This window comes from Poromitra crassiceps (assembly GCF_964638095.1).
Source record: "Poromitra crassiceps genome assembly, chromosome: 9".
NCBI classification, from domain to species: domain Eukaryota; kingdom Metazoa; phylum Chordata; class Actinopteri; order Beryciformes; family Melamphaidae; genus Poromitra; species Poromitra crassiceps.
In genome coordinates this window covers 11,714,538-11,733,019 of record NC_139630.1, presented here as the reverse complement: position 1 = coordinate 11,733,019, position 18,482 = coordinate 11,714,538, and the positions used below count along the sequence as shown (strand labels likewise).

The following is an 18,482-nucleotide window of genomic DNA, read 5'->3' as shown; positions in this document are numbered from 1 at the left end:
CACCTTCCCCCCGACCGCCTCACAGGCCAGATCGTTACACTGCAGGAAGTCTGGCTCTGCTGTCTGAGCAGCAGCTCTCCTGTCTGCCATGTTTCTGTTTCAGCTCAATCTGCTTGTGCTGGACTTCAGTGAGGTCGTGCTCGGCTGCAGCGACCTGCCTCCGTCCATCCGAATGAAAGCTGCTGTTCTGAGGCTGCAGCCGCTCACACGCTCCTGCGGGGTCAAAGGTCAGCGGCTGCTCAGTCAGTGACTCTGCAGTGACAGTGGCCTGTTTGTTTGGCTAAAGTGTTCGGAAGCATTGACCTTCTGCTCGGGTCACACAAGTTCAAGTGTCATTTCATTTCAAATTGCGTTTAGATTAGATTAACCCCTTGAGATATATTATCCTCTCATTTTCGAGGGCGTCCCAACATATATCACAATCACTATACAGCAGAGGAGTGTCAAAATAAATCAAAAGATGGACATGCAAAAATCAATACAGATGGACATACAATAATCAAGATGACAACGTAAGGACAGGCAAAAGAAAAGACAACAAGACTTGGTGGAAACCTATATGGCCAGGCCTTGAAAAAGATTGTTTCCAAACTGTCCATTCCTGCTGCATGGTGAAGCTAAAGTGATCCGGTGACGTGACGGCTCTGTTTGTATGTCTGTATTCTGAAGCTGTGGCATCCATGGCACCACCCCCCCAAAAAAACAATAAAGAAATACGTTTTTTCAGTGAAGGGAGTGTCAGTCACAATGCGTATCAGTGTGGAGTGAGACAGAGAAAAAGTTTAGCAAACTACATCACTCTGATATTGGAAACTAATTCAGTAATGATGAAAAGTATGAGCTACATTAATTTAGTAGAACAGTTTAAATTTAAAACAGGCTTTTCCTGTAGAGAAAGCTGCAGCAGATCCAACAGTGGACTGGTGGCGCCACCTGTGGGCCAGAATACAGTGATACGGCTACACTGAAATAAAGTTTGTACTGTGTTGTACGTATTGATGTGATGTTTTAGTGATGCCTGCAGGGAACCAGCAGAAGCTCCATGCCCAGAACAAACTGCTTGTAGAGAGGGAGGGGTTGGAGCTCAAAGGTGAAGGCCTTCTGAGAAGGATCTATGAAGGATGTAGTAACTGCTCTCCATTCACTTTCGTAGATTTTTATTTGCTTCCTCAATTAATTTCTCATATCCTCTTGAACTGTTCTTACATTTAATTGGCATTAAGTTTTACATATTCATATTTCATAATCATTTCAGTGTTTGAAAACACCTACACACAAAACATAAAGAATGTATGAAAAGACTGTCCATAGCTTCGGGCCTTGTATCAAAAGGTCAGTAAATCACTTTTGGAGGGAAATTCCACTGACTCAACATGTGCTTTAAAGGCAAGTTTCGTAAAGACTTAATCATGTGTGGATACTAGACAACTGTTTCTGTTACCACGTTTCAACATCGACCTCAGTGCAGTTCAGTCCTCATTTCTGCTCGAGGTCAAGTGCAGCTCTTTGGAAAGGTAAGAGTCCTGCTCAGAGAAGACGCTGATCATAATTAAACTGGCTTCTTCTCCTTTCCTTTGCACCATGTCGATCAATTCTTGTGCTTTGTCTTCTCTGGATTTTGTTCTGGCCGACTCCATTTCTTCATGATTTATTACCATCCGCTGCAGAAGTTCCTCCAGCAGTTTGTCTAGAACAGGTCCAGACACTCGCTTGATAAACTCTGGTCGAGCTGACTGTAGCCTCTCCCCTGCTGAGAGACTCAGAGCCCTTGGATCTGGAAGGTAAGTTGAAAAAAAAAAAAGACTTCTATTCAACAACCAGCATTCACATTGTAACAGAGGCCTCTTTAGAGATGAGAAGAATTTGCCGTAGGAGGATTTAAGTCTTTACCAGCCATATCAAACTCATGCTTCCAGACTAGTCTCCTCTCTTCATCTTGGGCCATCAGAGTCACTTTCTTTGTGCTCATCTCCAGGCGAACCTCAAATGTTGGGTGGTAATTTGGTCCATAATTTAGATAAAATGGTAAGACATCCTGAAAACCATGAGACATGTTTTTATTTCCCTCCCAAAAATATGTTGATATACCGTAATCTAATGTTCATGTTTTACATGTGAAAGAACTGAATCGGTACACACACACACACACGTTAAAGCATCATTAACAGAGATATTGATCAGGAGGTTGTATTTGACGTACCTCAGCCTCAGGCTGTACTTTACACTCCTCAGGAGTGCAGTGGAGACCGTGTCTTTGATCTTTGGACAGAAGACACTCGGACCGAGTCGGGATGTACTCGGCATTTTCATGTTGAGCTTTCACCTTCAATTATATCACAACAGTTGTATTTGAAAGATGGTTTCACTGTCGTGTTCATGATGACAATTTTCTCAACAGTTTGCCATGTTTATAGATACATATATCACCGTATTGCGCGTGTGTGTGAGAGAGAGAGAGAGAGCAAGAGAGGGGAGAGATATTTGGTCATTTTTTGTGTGCATACTAGCTGCTATGGGTGTCGTTTATAATAGTCCTGGTATTTGGGGCCCCAAATTCATTTTATGAATAGCCCTGGGTCTCAAATGGGGAGGGAAAGAATAGCTAATCTGAAAAAGAGTGTGGTATTGATTAAAAATGCAAGATTTTGCTTCCTCTCAGTGTGTAAGTAGTAGCCTAACCTATAACATATAGTAGGAAGTAGGAAGTAGTAGCCTAACCTATAACAAAAGGAAGAGACATCACTCTCATCACAACGTTCACATTTTGCACGTGGGCTAGACTTTAGGGACGGTTCGCTTCTATAGATACAGTCGGTCTGTGTGGGAACGCCCACAAAACGTTACTTCCGCTAGCGTTGTGTCAGTAGGGCGTGGGGGAAAACCAATAATATATCTTAAATGACCTGACTCACCTGCGGAAGGTGCTGCAGCTCTACACTACAGGATTGGGGATTCAAGGTCAGGTACATGCCTGTTCAGATGTGTGTTTACTGCGGGGGTTGAATCCCCAATCCTGTCTGCCTGGGCTGGGCTAGCAGCTAAATGCTAACTCTGCTGCCTGCAAAGAACGGGAGGATTTCCCGCCTGAATGTATTGAAGTGAATGGGGCAGGCATGGAAACTCCCCACTATAACTATCTGTGTTGTTTCACCTTCTATCTATATTTTATTTATATATATCAATTTGGCAAAGTGGGCAATGTTTAAATTTTGTGTCCCGGTTGTCTCAGAAGTGATGTCTCAGACACACGCACGCATGTACGCACGCACACACACACACACACACAAGGAGGCATTGTGACATCACTGATGATGTCATAAGACTGAGGATGTCATCAGTGATGTAATAAGGGGGCACACACACTGATGATGTCATCAGTGATGTCATAAGGGGGCACACACACACAAGGAGGCATCATCAGTGATGTCATAAGACTGATTATGTCAGTCATAAGGGGGCACACACACACACCCGCGCGCACGTAAACTTAAGGGCAATAACATTTTGTGGAGCAACACTCACACACACCTGCGTGCACTAATAGGGCAGGTGAGGCCACGCAGCAGCCGAGCTGCGGGCTAGGCCGCGCAGCGGGCGAGCTGCGTATGCGAGCTGCAGGGCGGGTGAGGCCGTGTGGCGGGCAAGCTACAAAAGCGAGCCCGCTCTGAGATGCCTACTTGATTGAAAGATGCTTCCACCAGATTGCAGAATGTGAACAATGTGACGTGAGTGAGGTTACATTACATTACATATACATTACATTACATATACATTACATTGAGTGAGGTATTCCTAATATATAGCTTCCTTGTCTGTGTGCCAATCAAGCAGCACGCTACTTGCCACACGCTCATGTGTGAGCAACGGGGAGAGAGAGCGAGCAGAGCGCATCTGGTGGTAGCTAGCAACAAGAACAAGTTGCAACTGCATCTGGTGGTAGCTAGCAACAAGAACAAGTTGCAACTGCATGTGGTGGTAGCTAGCAACAAGAACAAGTTGCAACTGCATGTGGTGGTAGCTAGCAACAAGAACAAGTTACAACTGCATCTGGTGGTAGCTAGCAACAAGAACAAGTTGCAACTGCATCTGGTGGTAGCTAGCAACAAGAACAAGTTGCAACTGCATGTGGTGGTAGCTAGCAACAAGAACAAGTTACAACTGCATGTGGTGGTAGCTAGCAACAAGAACAAGTTACAACTGCATGTGGTGGTAGCTAGCAACAAGAACAAGTTGCAACTGCATGTGGTGGTAGCTAGCAACAAGAACAAGTTACAACTGCATGTGGTGGTAGCTAGCAACAAGAACAAGTTGCAACTGCATGTGGTGGTAGCTAGCAACAAGAACAAGTTGCAACTGCATGTGGTGGTAGCTAGCAACAAGAACAAGTTGCAACTGCATGTGGTGGTAGCTAGCAACAAGAACAAGTTGCAACTGCATCTGGTGGTAGCTAGCAACAAGAACAAGTTGCAACTGCATGTGGTGGTAGCTAGCAACAAGAACAAGTTGCAACTGCATGTGGTGGTAGCTAGCAACAAGAACAAGTTGCAACTGCATGTGGTGGTAGCTAGCAACAAGAACAAGTTGCAACTGCATGTGGTGGTAGCTAGCAACAAGAACAAGTTGCAACTGCATGTGGTGGTAGCTAGCAACAAGAACAAGTTGCAACTGCATGTGGTGGTAGCTAGCAACAAGAACAAGTTGCAACTGCATGTGGTGGTAGCTAGCAACAAGAACAAGTTGCAACTGCATGTGGTGGTAGCTAGCAACAAGAACAAGTTGCAACTGCATGTGGTGGTAGCTAGCAACAAGAACAAGTTGCAACTGCATGTGGTGGTAGCTAGCAACAAGAACAAGTTGCAACTGCATGTGGTGGTAGCTAGCAACAAGAACAAGTTGCAACTGCATGTGGTGGTAGCTAGCAACAAGAACAAATTGCAACTGCATGTGGTGGTAGCTAGCAACAAGAACAAGTTGCAACTGCATGTGGTGGTAGCTAGCAACAAGAACAAGTTGCAACTGCATGTGGTGGTAGCTAGCAACAAGAACAAGTTGCAACTGCATGTGGTGGTAGCTAGCAACAAGAACAAGTTGCAACTGCATGTGGTGGTAGCTAGCAACAAGAACAAGTTGCAACTGCATGTGGTGGTAGCTAGCAACAAGAACAAGTTGCAACTGCATCTGGTGGTAGCTAGCAACAAGAACAAGTTGCAACTGCATCTGGTGGTAGCTAGCAACAAGAACAAGTTGCAACTGCATGTGGTGGTAGCTAGCAACAAGAACAAGTTACAACTGCATCTGGTGGTAGCTAGCAACAAGAACAAGTTGCAACTGCATGTGGTGGTAGCTAGCAACAAGAACAAGTTGCAACTGCATCTGGTGGTAGCTAGCAACAAGAACAAGTTACAACTGCATCTGGTGGTAGCTAGCAACAAGAACAAGTTGCAACTGCATGTGGTGGTAGCTAGCAACAAGAACAAGTTGCAACTGCATGTGGTGGTAGCTAGCAACAAGAACAAGTTACAACTGCATCTGGTGGTAGCTAGCAACAAGAACAAGTTGCAACTGCATGTGGTGGTAGCTAGCAACAAGAACAAGTTGCAACTGCATCTGCTGGTAGCTAGCAACAAGAACAAGTTACAACGATGATGATAATAATAATAAACCAGCACAAAAACAATAGGTTTTCAGCCCCGAATGTGACAGGGAGCGTTACCTCCTGAACAGGAACGTTGTTTGGCAGCAGAAACACGTGGAGTTTTGGTCTCTGCCTTCTGTATGCTGGTCGGAGGAACAGCAGAATTTGGCCATGGATGGGCTTGGTGAAAGTTGCCTTCATGTTGTCCCACACGAGGCCAAAGGCAGAGAGGTGGGGGACATTCACGCCCACATGAGTTTCTGTGATCTCCAGTGGCCGGAGGAAGCTCATTCCATCATCAGTGATGTGGACAACAGACAGGCTTTCACTTGCAGAAAGTGGTGCTGTGAATACACACAGCCATCCGACATTTAGTTTCATTTCTCTCAACTCCCATTAAATTGGCATTACATGTAATGTAACTCTTCATTAAAGATATTCAGCAGTAATCGATACATAATCATGACTGAATTATGTTGCCTACCAGGGGTGGTTTCACAGTGTGGGAGGTGGAGCTGACGGACAGAGTTCTGAGGACACTGGATGTCGAACAGCAGGCCTGCAGGTGTCTTGCCAGCTGATTGGAGGAGGCCCTCATCCCACTGGATGGCCCTGTACAGCACCTCCCCCTCCTCAGCCATAGTAAACACCAGACCAGTCAAAGTACACTGGAACACACCTGAACCAGGGAAGTTGAAGCTGTAGGACACACAATACAGCATGTATCTGTATATAGTCTGTAGCACACACAATGTTGGGTGATGGTAGCACTCCACTAGCATCATCCAATGTAAGAAGGCAGACCTTTTAGAAATTAAAAGTTGTGAGCAGTTTTCATTAGATGGCCTGCGAATAATAGGCTATAGTAGAGTACCACAGGAATTAGTCTGGAAGACCTGTGCCGGTTGCACAAAGCACCTTAAGTTAAGATGTTCCTTAGAGTCCAAGTTAAGGTGTCCATAAAATAAAATTGGTTGCACAAAACACCCTTAAATCTTGTCCATAAGCTTAAACATTTTAAGGAAAACGTAAGCATAAGATTTAAGGGTGTTTTGTGCAGCCAATTCTATTTTATGGACACCTTATTATATGGCAACATGGTATGTAAAATACAAAATAAAAACGAACGGTAATGTCTTCATTTAATGTAGAATACAAATGACACGTAACTGGCTCGTTAAACTCCCATTCCAGGAATATCGCTAGGCTATTTACAGTACCACGGCTCTAGGCTATTTACAGTACCACGGCTCTAGGCTATTTACAGTACCACGGCTCTAGGCTATTTACAGCATAGGTTCTCAAATGTTTTTCAGCCAAGGACCCCTTACAAGATAGAAAATATACCGCGGACCCCCTCATTCTGATTTGTGATTTTGGGCTAAGCTTAATTGTTTCCACGGTAACGTGCTTGACTTTTAATTTGATAGGTTTGTTATTAGAATGTAATCCATGAACCATTTTAGATTTAAAGCATAAACTATTTTCGTTGAACTATGAAGATTTTGCAAAAAAAAAAAAACTTTTTTTTTATTACATTACATTTAGTCATTTAGCAGACGCTTTTGTTTTGTCCAAAGCGACTTACAATATCACAATTTGTCAACAGTCCAGAAAACCACTATGCAACACAATAAATGACAGCCAAGATATTTTGATAGACTAGCACCATGTAGGTTTGAGAAGGAATAAGTAACATGTAGCATTTTCTTTTTAATTATAATTTTTTTTTTTTTTTTTTTAACTTGAAAACTTTTCGCGGATCCCCTGGCAAAGTGCCACGGACCCCTGGGGGTCCGCGGACCCCCATTTGAGAACCACTGATCTACAGTACCACGGCTCTAGGCTATTTACAGTACCACGGCTCTAGGCTATTTACAGTACCACGGCTCGACGCACACTTCAAGGTGGGCAGCCAGGCTTAGAAACGGCTGTCCGCCCGGAGGCGGCTCCCACCTGGTCCTCTGCCCTGGGAGCTCGCGCTGTGCAGCCAGCGAGTACGCACTCCACGGGGCTGTATTTATTATATTATATTGTGTTTGTATATGGAAACGTGACGGGTAGGTTTCAGATTTGTCCGGTAAAATACATGATTTTGCGTAGCAGAGTGCGGAGTGCTCTCCTGCGCTGCTCCTGAGGCACAGATCATCACATTATTATGGATCCCACTCTTATTTGGGTCAGAACATGCTCTACGCAGCATTCAAGTGCCAGGAATGGCCAACACCAACTGCAGTTCCTAAGCCCAGACACGCCTACTTTCCAACGGTCAAATCAAACTCCTCCACGTGCTATGTCCCACCTCTCTACCCTGTTTCAGTTGATAAAGAATCACAGACCCCCAGAATCTAATTTCAGCCGACTTTTAACCGAAATCCCCATACAAAAATCCCATTGTCTATGGCGAGCTGGTCTACAAAATGTATGTCATCCCTGTGCTACTGTGGTATTCATCTGCTATGCACTGATTTTTAGCTGTACACAGTCTCCCGGCCATCACCCCCCTTCGCTTCCTGAACAGGGAAAGTAATTCCTGGTATTTTTACTAGGGATGTCCGATATTATCGGCCGATATTAGCATAAAAAATCAATATCGGAAAATATCGGTATCGGTTTTCAAGCAGATTTTTTTTTTTTAATACAGGGGGAGTCTCACTGAGAGCAATGCTCTCTTTTTCAGGAGTGCCCTGTTCACATTCACACACACATTCATACCTGGAAGCTGACCAGTACAACCACAGTCTGATCTGTTGGCCACTGAGCAGCTCCACTGGAGCGGTTGGGGTTAAGGGCCTTGCTCAAGGGCACCTCAGTGGTGGTAATGAGGGAGGGGCAAGCGCTGCCTTTTCACTTTCCCCACCCAGATTTATCCTGCCGGTCCCGGGGATTGAACCGACGACCTTCTGGTCCCAAGCTCGCTTCTCTAACACTTACAACTTTAACACAACATGCATATTATATATTAAACTCTTCAGCTACATTAAGCTACATTATGTAACTTGTTATGTGAAATTTTGGTGGGGAAAAAGCCCGCTTATATCGGTATCGGTTGATATCGGTTGATATCGGTATCGGAAATTAAGAGTTGGACATTATCGGATATCGGTAAAAAAGCCAATATCGAACATCCCTAATTTTTACCTAGCCAGGCCGGAGGCATTATGGATTCGGGCTGTCCGTCCGTCCGTCTGATGTTCGTTAACACGATATCTGAGGAACTCCTTGATGGAATTTCATCACATTTGCCTCAAACGTCGACTTGGACTCAAGGATGAACTGATTCGATTTTGGTGGTCAAACGCCAAAGTTCAAGGTCACTGTGACCTCACGAATGCCGTTCCCAAGTTCGTGAACACGATATCTCAGGAACGGCTTGATGGAATTTCTTCCACTTTGGCTCAAACGTCGACTTGGACTCAAGGATGAACTAAATTGATTTTGCTGGTCAAAGGACAAAGGTTAAGGTCACTGTGATCTCGTGAAGGCCATTTTCAAGCTTGTTAATGCAATATCTCAAGAACACCTTGACAGAATTTCTTCCAAAAATATAATGATTTTATTATAATTACCTGTATAAAGTGCTTGCATTTTTGATTAACAGTTCTGGTATGAAGTTAGTTTGGGCCTAGAAAACAGACAGGTAAAAACATTAGTTGGTTGTTTTAGATACAAACGTGTAGTAGTGTGCTATAAAGCTAGCAAAAATACTCACAATATCCCTGTTCAATTCAAGTACATTGGTCATGGTTAGAGAGGATCCGTCAACAAGGCCGAATGCTGGGTAGAGTGGTTCGGTGAATGTGGAGTGGAAGGTGTGGATGTGGATCAGTGAGCCAGCGCAAACTCTGTAGAGGGACAGAGAGCCAGCAGGCCAGTCCAGATACACTGCTACTCTGCTAGAGACAGAGGAGGGGAGAGTTATGACTGTTTTTCTGTTATTGTGCCAGGCAGAGTAACTGTTACCAGCGTTAACATTGGGACAGCAGACCAGACTCCAGGACTTGTCATTCCATCCAATCCTATAGTCAGCACCGCTTCCTCTCCTATGGATTCCTCTGTAAGTCACTCCTATATAAATCACTCCTTTACCCTCAACCTCCCAGTAACAGCGCCCAGTTAGACCACTTCTACACAGCAGCTGATCCGTTTGGTCAAATCTGTCTGGGTGATCAGGATATGGCTGCTTCTCTTCTACCCATGTCACATTTCTGTTGTCTACAGACAAGAAGAGGTTTCTGTGTGCTGTGTTTCGGTCCAGTGTAAGTTCACAGGCATCTGATGGAGAGAACAAGACACAATATAGCAGCAGCTTCTCATCTAATACACCTGTTCTGACTGTTTGTTGATTTATTGACAGTCCATTTCTTAGCAGCTTGGCACGCGTGATATCAGCCATCATCCTGATTCACAGTAGGATCTAAAATCATGGATTTCACATACTGTGCTGTAGATGGACTTTCCATCTCAATAGTAGAATGTGTGTTGCTTTGTTTTCATGAATCAAACTAAATACACACTTACACTTCCTCACACCTGGGTTCAACCACTGCACTGCACCGTGTTGCACACTGGAGGAATAAACAGGGAATAAGTCAGATCAGCAGATTATCTTTGATGATGGAACCATGGACATTTAATAACATTCGATTCCGTATGAAGGATTCCCACAATCCCACTCATATCCAACATTCAACATCAAACAGATTCCTCAGCTTCTCAGTCTGGCTGCTAGTTTTCTGCTGCATTCATATATAGTCATATTGGAAAATAAATGTGCTATTTTCACCTATTCTATTTGGAGATTTCCCCATACTGGGGCCCCTAAACAATCATGGAATTGTTTAAATTGGGTATGACCTGAAAGCTGAGACTCTTGTGGATTCAATGAGCCCAATTGTATTCATGTGTGATGAGGTTAGTCCCCATAGTAGCCATTTCAGTGTAGTTGAAACTTGACCTCACTGTATAAAATGGCCTATTGTGATGTCTAGGATAATGACAGCCTCATGAAACTTTTGCTCTAGCTTTAAAAACGAGCGCGCTAAGGCCTCTGAAAGACAGTAATATCAGCCGCGGACAAAAAGGGCACATGGAAATCAAGGAGCACCTTCCCTTAATCAATATTCTAACTCAGGGGTCAGCAACCTATGGCGCGAGTGCCACCTCTGGCACACGAAGGGTTAACCATTGGCATGGCAACGCACAGTAGCAATAAGTGGGCAATTGAGAGATTTTTTGTAGAAATGTTGTGTAATGTATAAAGTGCCCTGTCAAATTACCTACTTCACAGCCATTTGCAATAGAGACACTGCGTAACGCATCATCATTCAGAAGCCACGCCCAAGACGGGGGAAAACAGAACCCCCCTCCAATCCTGGCGTTCTCCTATGTCGCGTGCGCGATATCTTTTTTCGGATGATGGCGAAGGCTGGAGGCACCCTCTCTGCCTGTGATTGGCCTAGCGTCAAACGTTCATCCAATCACATTCGCTTGGCTATCCTGCGTCTCTTTCTACAGTCTGTGGTCAGACAGACAGCAGTTTCGCTTGCTAGCATGCATGAAAGACGCCACTGTGTGTTTATGTTTTTTATATAGTCTGGTCTCTGGTTTATAATGCTGCCGCTACTCTTGGCAGTGCACGTATGTAGCCTACAGACAAATAAAAAAGAAAAGATTAATGAGAATTGAACAAGGCCAAGGGTTATATAAAAACAGCATCAATGCCCATTTACTCATCCTAACACAAGAGTGACATGTATTTGAATTGAAATATGTATCAGTATGTGGTGTTTGCCCAGCCCTTCATTGGGAAATGCAGCTTTATGGAGTGGGATCACATGGAGATGGTCTTCAGAAACTTTGATGAGATTGACAGTAAGTAAACATTGTTTCAGATACATGGTGTAGTTGTGGAAAAGTGTGTGTGAGTTTGGAAGAGGAGTGCACCACTAGGTGGAGACATCCATAGGAGTGTTGATTTCGTAGACGAAAACTATGAGGAAAAATGTTAGTCGACTACCTATTTTCACTGGTGAAAACTAGACTAAAAATGTTAGGGAGGGACGAATTGGGAAGAGATCCAATCAGAAGAGAAGAAGAAGTTAAAGATCTGTGTCTGTATTGCACATTCAAACCTTAAAACAATTCCAGAATAACAGATTAATATATCTTTACAATAAGTTTGGAAATTCTAATGAATAGTTACGGTTTTCTTTGACTAAGATGAGATGAAAATACTTAGACACTTAGTTGACGAAAACTTGACTAAATAAAATCAGGATGAGGTTGACTAAATATGATAAGAGCTTAAAGTCCCTGGAAACCAAAATCCACAAAAACGTTCTAACTATGTTATTTAGGGTCTTATATTAGTAATTTTGTGCCTCCGAAATTATTATACATTACTTTCAACCCAAAGCCTTAAAATCGCCACTTTTCTACAAGATTCTACAAAGTACTTCCTCATTGAAGACAGCAGTGCGCGAGGTGCTAAAACGCAGGAGCTTATGACGTCATAAGCTCTATATAACCTTTGTACACGCGCGCAATCCGCACCCACCTATGGCAAGTCCGTTCTTTGCCCCCAGTGACAGCGCTCCCTCGCTGTCCGTCTCCCTCCCACTCTGTGTGCCGTCTGCCAAGCGCTATGCTTGTGAGACTCTCGGTACGTGCACATCATGAAACTCGGGCGGCTTGCCTCCTGTGGAAGCCGCTTTGACGCTGCATCTTGATAGGCTGTCTTGCTCTATTTCCGTGTCTGATTGGTCAATTTGCCTCGCGCCCCCTGCCGCTGGAACCGCCCACAGCGTTTCACTGTCGCATACTAGAGGCGGCTTGTCTCCGAGCGGCTTCACGCTCGCGGGGCGGGACTAGGGCGGGACCTTTCGTTGAAGCTACCCAATGACAGCTCTTCCTACACATTTCCTCCCCCCACCCTCCTGTGTAGCTCGACCTGAGAACGTTTCTACAGGCTACAGCTCCAAGCTGGTTTCCACGCCCACAAAACGCTGCGACACAGCGGAAAAGCGAATTTGCCATTGTAGATGTTCTCTCTCTCTCTCTCTCTCTCTCTCTCTCTCTCTCTCTCTCTCTCTCTCTCTCTCTCTCTCTCTCTCTCTCTCTCTCTCTCTCTCCGAGAGAGCGCACACAGAGTGGGAGACAGACACTCAGCGAGCGCTGTGGGGGCAAAGAACGGACAGAGATCTCTTCCTCTCAGAGCCGCGGCGCAACGCGCGAACACACTTATCTCTCTTTCTCTCTTTCTCCGTTTCCCTCCCCCCTCTCTCTCGCGCTCTCCGAGAGACAGAAATTTCCCTGCTGTAGATGGGACACGCCCACACATTCCGCGGGAGAAAATACACTCTAAAAAATAATGAAATCTCATGAGTTTTGCCATGGCTGTCAAACCTAAATTTATATACTTTGCGACGTTCATCATCGTTCAAATTTGGCTGGTGGCTTATTAACATAGGGTCCTGTGATGTGATTAACTCAAAATGCTAAATAATAAAGAAATATTTCTGGTTTCCAGGGACTTTAAGAGAAAGTGTATTATAGCTCACTCAGATAAACATGTGAATGTTGTGTGATATGCAAAGGTTCTTGGTTCAATCCAAGCCTCAGGCAATTTCTTAAAAAGTACTCACATTATAAGCTGCAGCAGTGATCCTTCTTTATCATCACCAGTAGTTTGAACACTGATAGAAATAAGCTGATGAAGGACACTAGTCAGTCCCTGACTCTAGCTAAACTCACTGGTACAAATCTCACCTGTCTCACTCTTCATGCTCTGTGTTATTGTCAGTGTGAATACAGTGTGTAGAAATCAGAAGCTTAACTCCCAACAGCTCATAGCTCAGTCGGCTGAGTGGCTGTGTCACTGTCTCTGTCTGACAGGTAGACTGTTGGTTCGATTCCTGATGGAGGAGACATATTACAGCACTGCCCTGTCTTTAACATCAAACCTTTTACTTTTATACTTTAGTACATTTCAGAGCCTGTACTTTTTTCCTTTTACTTGAGTAGGCTAATTAAGTTGAATCAGTACTTCTGCTTTACCAGTCTTTTTTTTACACAAATAACTGTACTTCTACCTAATCAGAGCAACAATGTGATTAAACTTGGAATGTCAAGAAAAAATTACACGTCTGTGCAATAGGCTAAGTAGGCCTAAATAACTCAGATATAGGGTCTACAATTGTAACATTCCATAATGAAGTATCTCATGCTTGTTGACTTAATGATTGTTTTGCACCTGCTGCTCACGTTTGAGATACTTCTGGCTCGCCTGGAAAGAAGGTGGGAGCAGCAGAGTACAGTCAGCCAATCAGAGGCAGAGAGGGGCGGGTCATGCCTCCGCCTAGCCTTCGCCATCATGGGGAAAAAAATATCTTGTCGCGTGCATGGTTGCGTGTTGCACAAAAAGATCGTATATACGGAAGATGAACACTCCAACTTACTTCCTTGACAGCTAGATCCACATTTTTCTTCTCGCCAATTCTCAACGGCTTCCTTGTTTTGCTCAGGAGTACAAAAAAACTTTAACTGGCGATTTTTTACATTTGTTGTCTGCGCAGCCCACCACACAACAGCTTTTAGCTATGTTTAATTCAAGGAAAATGACGCTGGTGTGTGGAAATGAACGGAGCTTTTCCCCCGTGATGGGCGTGGCCTATTTCATGCAGTGTCTCTATCGTGCGGCATGTTATTTAGGATATTTACGGTAGTGACCCACTCTCGTCCTCTGATTGGTTGCCTTCCATGGCAGCAGGAAGCAGATGAACAAATTTTTCATCTGCTTCCTGCTGCCATGGAAGGCAACCAATCAGAGCCAGAGAGTGGGTCACTACCGTAAATATCCCAAATAAAATGCCAGCTCAGAAGACAGAGAAGGACCGTGCTGTGTATCTTGGATAGTGCTTTCATTTCAATGTCCTGATTTTGGAACGAATAACATTAAATGTTGATGTGCGAATCATTCATCTTGGTGGGGCACACTGATTGACAAGCAGAATTGAAAATGGCACTTCATATCAAAAAGGTTGCCGACCCCTGTAACTGGTATCTGACCAATAGGTAGGTTTAGAGAATGATAGCTTGATAATCATCAGATTTGGCCTTTTTCTGATATAATTACCTGGAAGTGTTTGCAGATTCAGTTAACAGTTCATGTGTAGAGTCCGTTTTGGCCTAGAAAACAGAAAGGTACAAAATTATTATTATTGTAACAGACTGTTCTATGGGTCTATGTTATTGTGGACTCTTATTGTGAAGTCAACAATTTGTCAACAGTACAGAAAACCACTATGCAACACAATCAATGACAGCCAAGATATTTTGATAGACTAGCACCAGGTAGGAAGTAGTTTGAGAAGGAATAAGTAACATGTAGCATTTTTTTTTAATTTTTATTTATTTATTTTACCTGAAAACTTTTCACGGACCCCCATTTGAGAACCACTGCTTTAGACTGACCACTCTTCATAGACCAATAGCTGGACTGTGCTCTCGGCAGATGAATTGGTGAATATATGGCAGCAACAGCAGATGGGTTTTCTATGGAGTCACAAGCTTCTAAAGCTGTGGTCCTCAAAGTGGGGTCCAGGGGCCCCGAGGGGTGCTTGAGGGAGTTCCAGGGGCTCCCCATCAATTAGGAGAATAATCATTTATTTTCACTATAATTCCATCCATAAGTAACACAATGACAGAATGTACTGTACAACTATTTTGGTCATGGGTTTCATACACCTTCTGTAATAAAACATGTACAAGCAAAAATCTTATTAGATGGGGGACCCTGAGACAAAAACGTATCAAATCGGGATCCATGGTCTACTTTGTGTCAGTTTAGGGGTTTAGGGTGACGTGAAACAGTTTGAGAACCAGCGTTTTAAAGAGTCAGAGCACAGCATTTCATTTGAAATGTGGTGACAGTAGGTCAAAAGGAAAGGCAACAGTTTTTCAAAGGCTGTTGAACTCAATGCCTCGGCTTGTTGGAATAATTAATGTGCCCTTTTATTTTAGATTAGAGGCGTGCCAAATCATTTGTGCACGGCGCAAACGGGATTTGGGCGGTGTTAACCACCAGAATTATTCACAGGTGTGGCCTGGCAATGCCTGGGCGTTAGGGATGGGCGCGAGTACTCGAGCACTCGTTCATAACGTTAGTATTCGAGTAAGGTTTCTGCTGTTCGGTCGGGTACTCGCCCCACTCCCCACCCCTTTAAAAATGGTATAGAAGATCTACGCACGCATCGTCATGTGGATCTGGCAGCAACCAGCAGCAACTGGACGGCCGGGCGTCAAGTCAGCCAGAATGTACAAGTACGTCATCCGCTTGGTTTCACGCCATATAACATCACGAGTATTTTGATACAAGGATGCTGCGTCATTCGTTGAAATACCTTTTCTCCTCCAACGTGCATCAATAAGCTATTTGCTTTTGTTTAAACCCTTATACCCTGCTGGTCCACCCAGCCGGTGCGAAGCAATAATCGCGTAAGTGTAATTTGGAAAATCCTGGAGCGAAAAGTGTAAGATTAAGCACAGGTTGTTTTTATGGTTTATTATGGTAATTCACGTTGAAAAAAATAGAAAAACATCGTCCTGGCACCCAGAAACTCAAATACTCCTTAAACGTCTGCTGGGGTCCACCGGCACGCCCATTGACTCCCATTAAAACCGCCTTTTTGAGACCTCCAGGAAATTCTTACAAAATTAATGTATTTAATTTTTTTCAGCGGGCATCCTGTACCAAATACCTTGAAATTTGACCTTAATATCTAACCTTCGGGTTGATTGAACATTTGGTTGAGTTACAAGGCTTCAATTCCATTGCATAGTTTTCCCATTGACTTCAATGTTAATTTTGCAAAAAAAAAAAAAAAAAAAATCGACTCCCAGCCACTTTCCCCAAAAATAATTATTTTTCTGATCTTACACCTCTCAGTTCGACTCAAGACATCAAATTTGTAGTTTCTATTGTGTTTGCCCCCCCCCGCTATTTCCCCAGCACATCACACAGCACAGCACAGCAACCAATTACATGGAGATTTACATGAAAAGTACCCTGCAGTTATCAATCATGGAAAAATGGTCATATGACCTGGGAACGCGGATTTTCCGGTGCAAACTAATTATTTGAAGCTTGGCCCTTATTTGATTCCATAGGATGAAGCTCATTTGCGTTTCTTGTGAAAACTAGCTGGAAGTCGAAAATGGGCAGTTTCATGTTTTTTTTTGTAAAACTTACCTTAGTTGAAACTACATCGTATCTCTGCGCCCGTTCGTTGTAGAGACTCATGACGAGCATTTTCGGAATCGGCATCAAAAAGTGACTCTAGATGTGTAATCTTGTCGCGATCATTGCCGTTCTAAGAGGTTTCAATGACTTCCGCGTTGAGACAGGCAAAAGCTGCGAGGCGCAGCGGGCCACAGTAACATCCGATGCCCACGAAGGAGCGCCTTGGGCGGCGGAGGCGGTCAGAGCGTCATCCATGGAGGCCAGTTCTGTGCTCCCTCACTCATGGCCTAAATGGTGTCGCTCAAGCGTGTGTTTTGAGCAGGATGTTCAACTACGCATATGAGGTGGGAGGAATGGAATCAGGAACGGATATGGATCGATAAAAAATAAGAAAATACTTACTTATAAATATAAAAAACAAGTACTAATATCAAGATCCATGAAAGTTAAAAAAATGCAAATTTGCAATTCTCAAAAGATGGAAGCTGGGATAAAGTAATTCCTCCGCCAAAAATGTCATCAATCCATAGCTATGCTAATCCCACCACAGCGCCACCAGGTGGCATTCATGGGAAGGGAAAAAAATAATATTTTGTGTTTTCTACTGAAAATTTTATTGTACAGAAAATACAGTAAACTGGCATTTGAGGGGTTAAAATTCAGTGAGCATGAAATGTTGATATGAGGTATGAGAGATGAAGTTACCAATGGATAAGAATCAATAAAAAATAAAAAAATAATTAATTAAGACTATCAAAAATAAGAATTAATATCACGGTCCATGTACATGCACCAGCAGACGTTTAAGGGTTATCGGATTAGCAGGGTACAAGGGTTAAGTAACATTATTTTTGAAAAATTTAACCGGAAGTTTTCCAGCTCTTCCCGAAAATGGTGGCTGGAGATAATTCTCCCGAATGAGAAGCACGCTTCTTCATAGCGCACGCCCGATAAAACTCATTCAAAACGTTGCACTAGTTTACTGACTACACTGTCGTTTCCCATAACGTTAGTCACAAGAAATGTGTTGAAATAATCACTTTTTGGGAGACAGTCGCATCATGGTGATCACTATTCAGCAACAATGGACATGTATTGGAAATCAAATGCCTTCGCTTGTTTCACAACTTGTCTGCTACAAAGCGCTAATCCAACCATCGGAGATACTGTCTAAAGGTAGGCTTTAGATGTTAGCTTAGCGTCACCTAATATCACAGTCAGTCCCTCTCCTGACAAAAAATGCTCCAGGTAGCGCTTTTTCCATGCAAAAATGCAAACGTTATGTGTGAACACTGAATACACCAGAATAGGAATACATTCAACACACTGAAGCAGTCGCCATGTTGCATTAGTCGCGCAATACTTCGTTAGAACGACAGGGCATGACAGAGCAGCAGCTAACCACTACACAAGCTAACACGCTTCACTGGATCAAAACAGCATTGACGGTGGAACTGCAACTTACAGACAGTCACATAGCGTGACCAGTCTAGTCATGTCACTTCCTATACACTTTGATTTGAGTGAAGTTAGATTTATAACGTAGCATTTGACAAAAGCCACGGAGCTGTTTCAGTACGTACCGTAGGTGAAGACGTCGGCGAG

The 18,482-nt window shown here is 43.6% G+C and overlaps 2 protein-coding genes across 3 annotated transcripts in view; both read right to left on the bottom strand.

The window, feature by feature from the left end:
* Positions 1–90, bottom strand: part of allc (allantoicase) — a gene marked incomplete at both ends in the record, with an annotated part of 19,798 nt that extends 19,708 nt beyond the window's left edge. Inside the window, one exon of the mRNA XM_083642859.1 lies at positions 4–90. Within this exon, the coding sequence (XP_083498985.1) occupies positions 4–90 (87 nt within the window). The remainder of the gene's footprint in view (positions 1–3) is intronic.
* A 1,056-nt stretch (positions 91–1,146) lies between these two features.
* On the bottom strand, positions 1,147–18,482 carry LOC310782824 (caspase recruitment domain-containing protein 8-like). 2 transcript variants are annotated; one of them, XM_083643590.1, is made up of 10 exons: positions 18,461–18,482; positions 14,772–14,824; positions 10,157–10,203; positions 9,348–9,531; positions 9,205–9,260; positions 6,120–6,334; positions 5,714–5,979; positions 2,201–2,323; positions 1,891–2,035; positions 1,147–1,774 (listed from the first exon to the last, which is right to left on the bottom strand). In XM_083643590.1, exons 4-10 carry the CDS (start codon positions 9,378–9,380, stop codon positions 1,470–1,472), a joined length of 1,143 nt encoding a protein of 380 aa, XP_083499716.1. In that variant the 5' UTR covers positions 9,381–9,531; positions 10,157–10,203; positions 14,772–14,824; positions 18,461–18,482; the 3' UTR covers positions 1,147–1,469. The 2 variants fall into 2 exon arrangements, with proteins under 2 accessions (XP_083499716.1, XP_083499717.1); XM_083643591.1 differs by having other exon boundaries at positions 9,348–9,528; positions 18,461–18,480.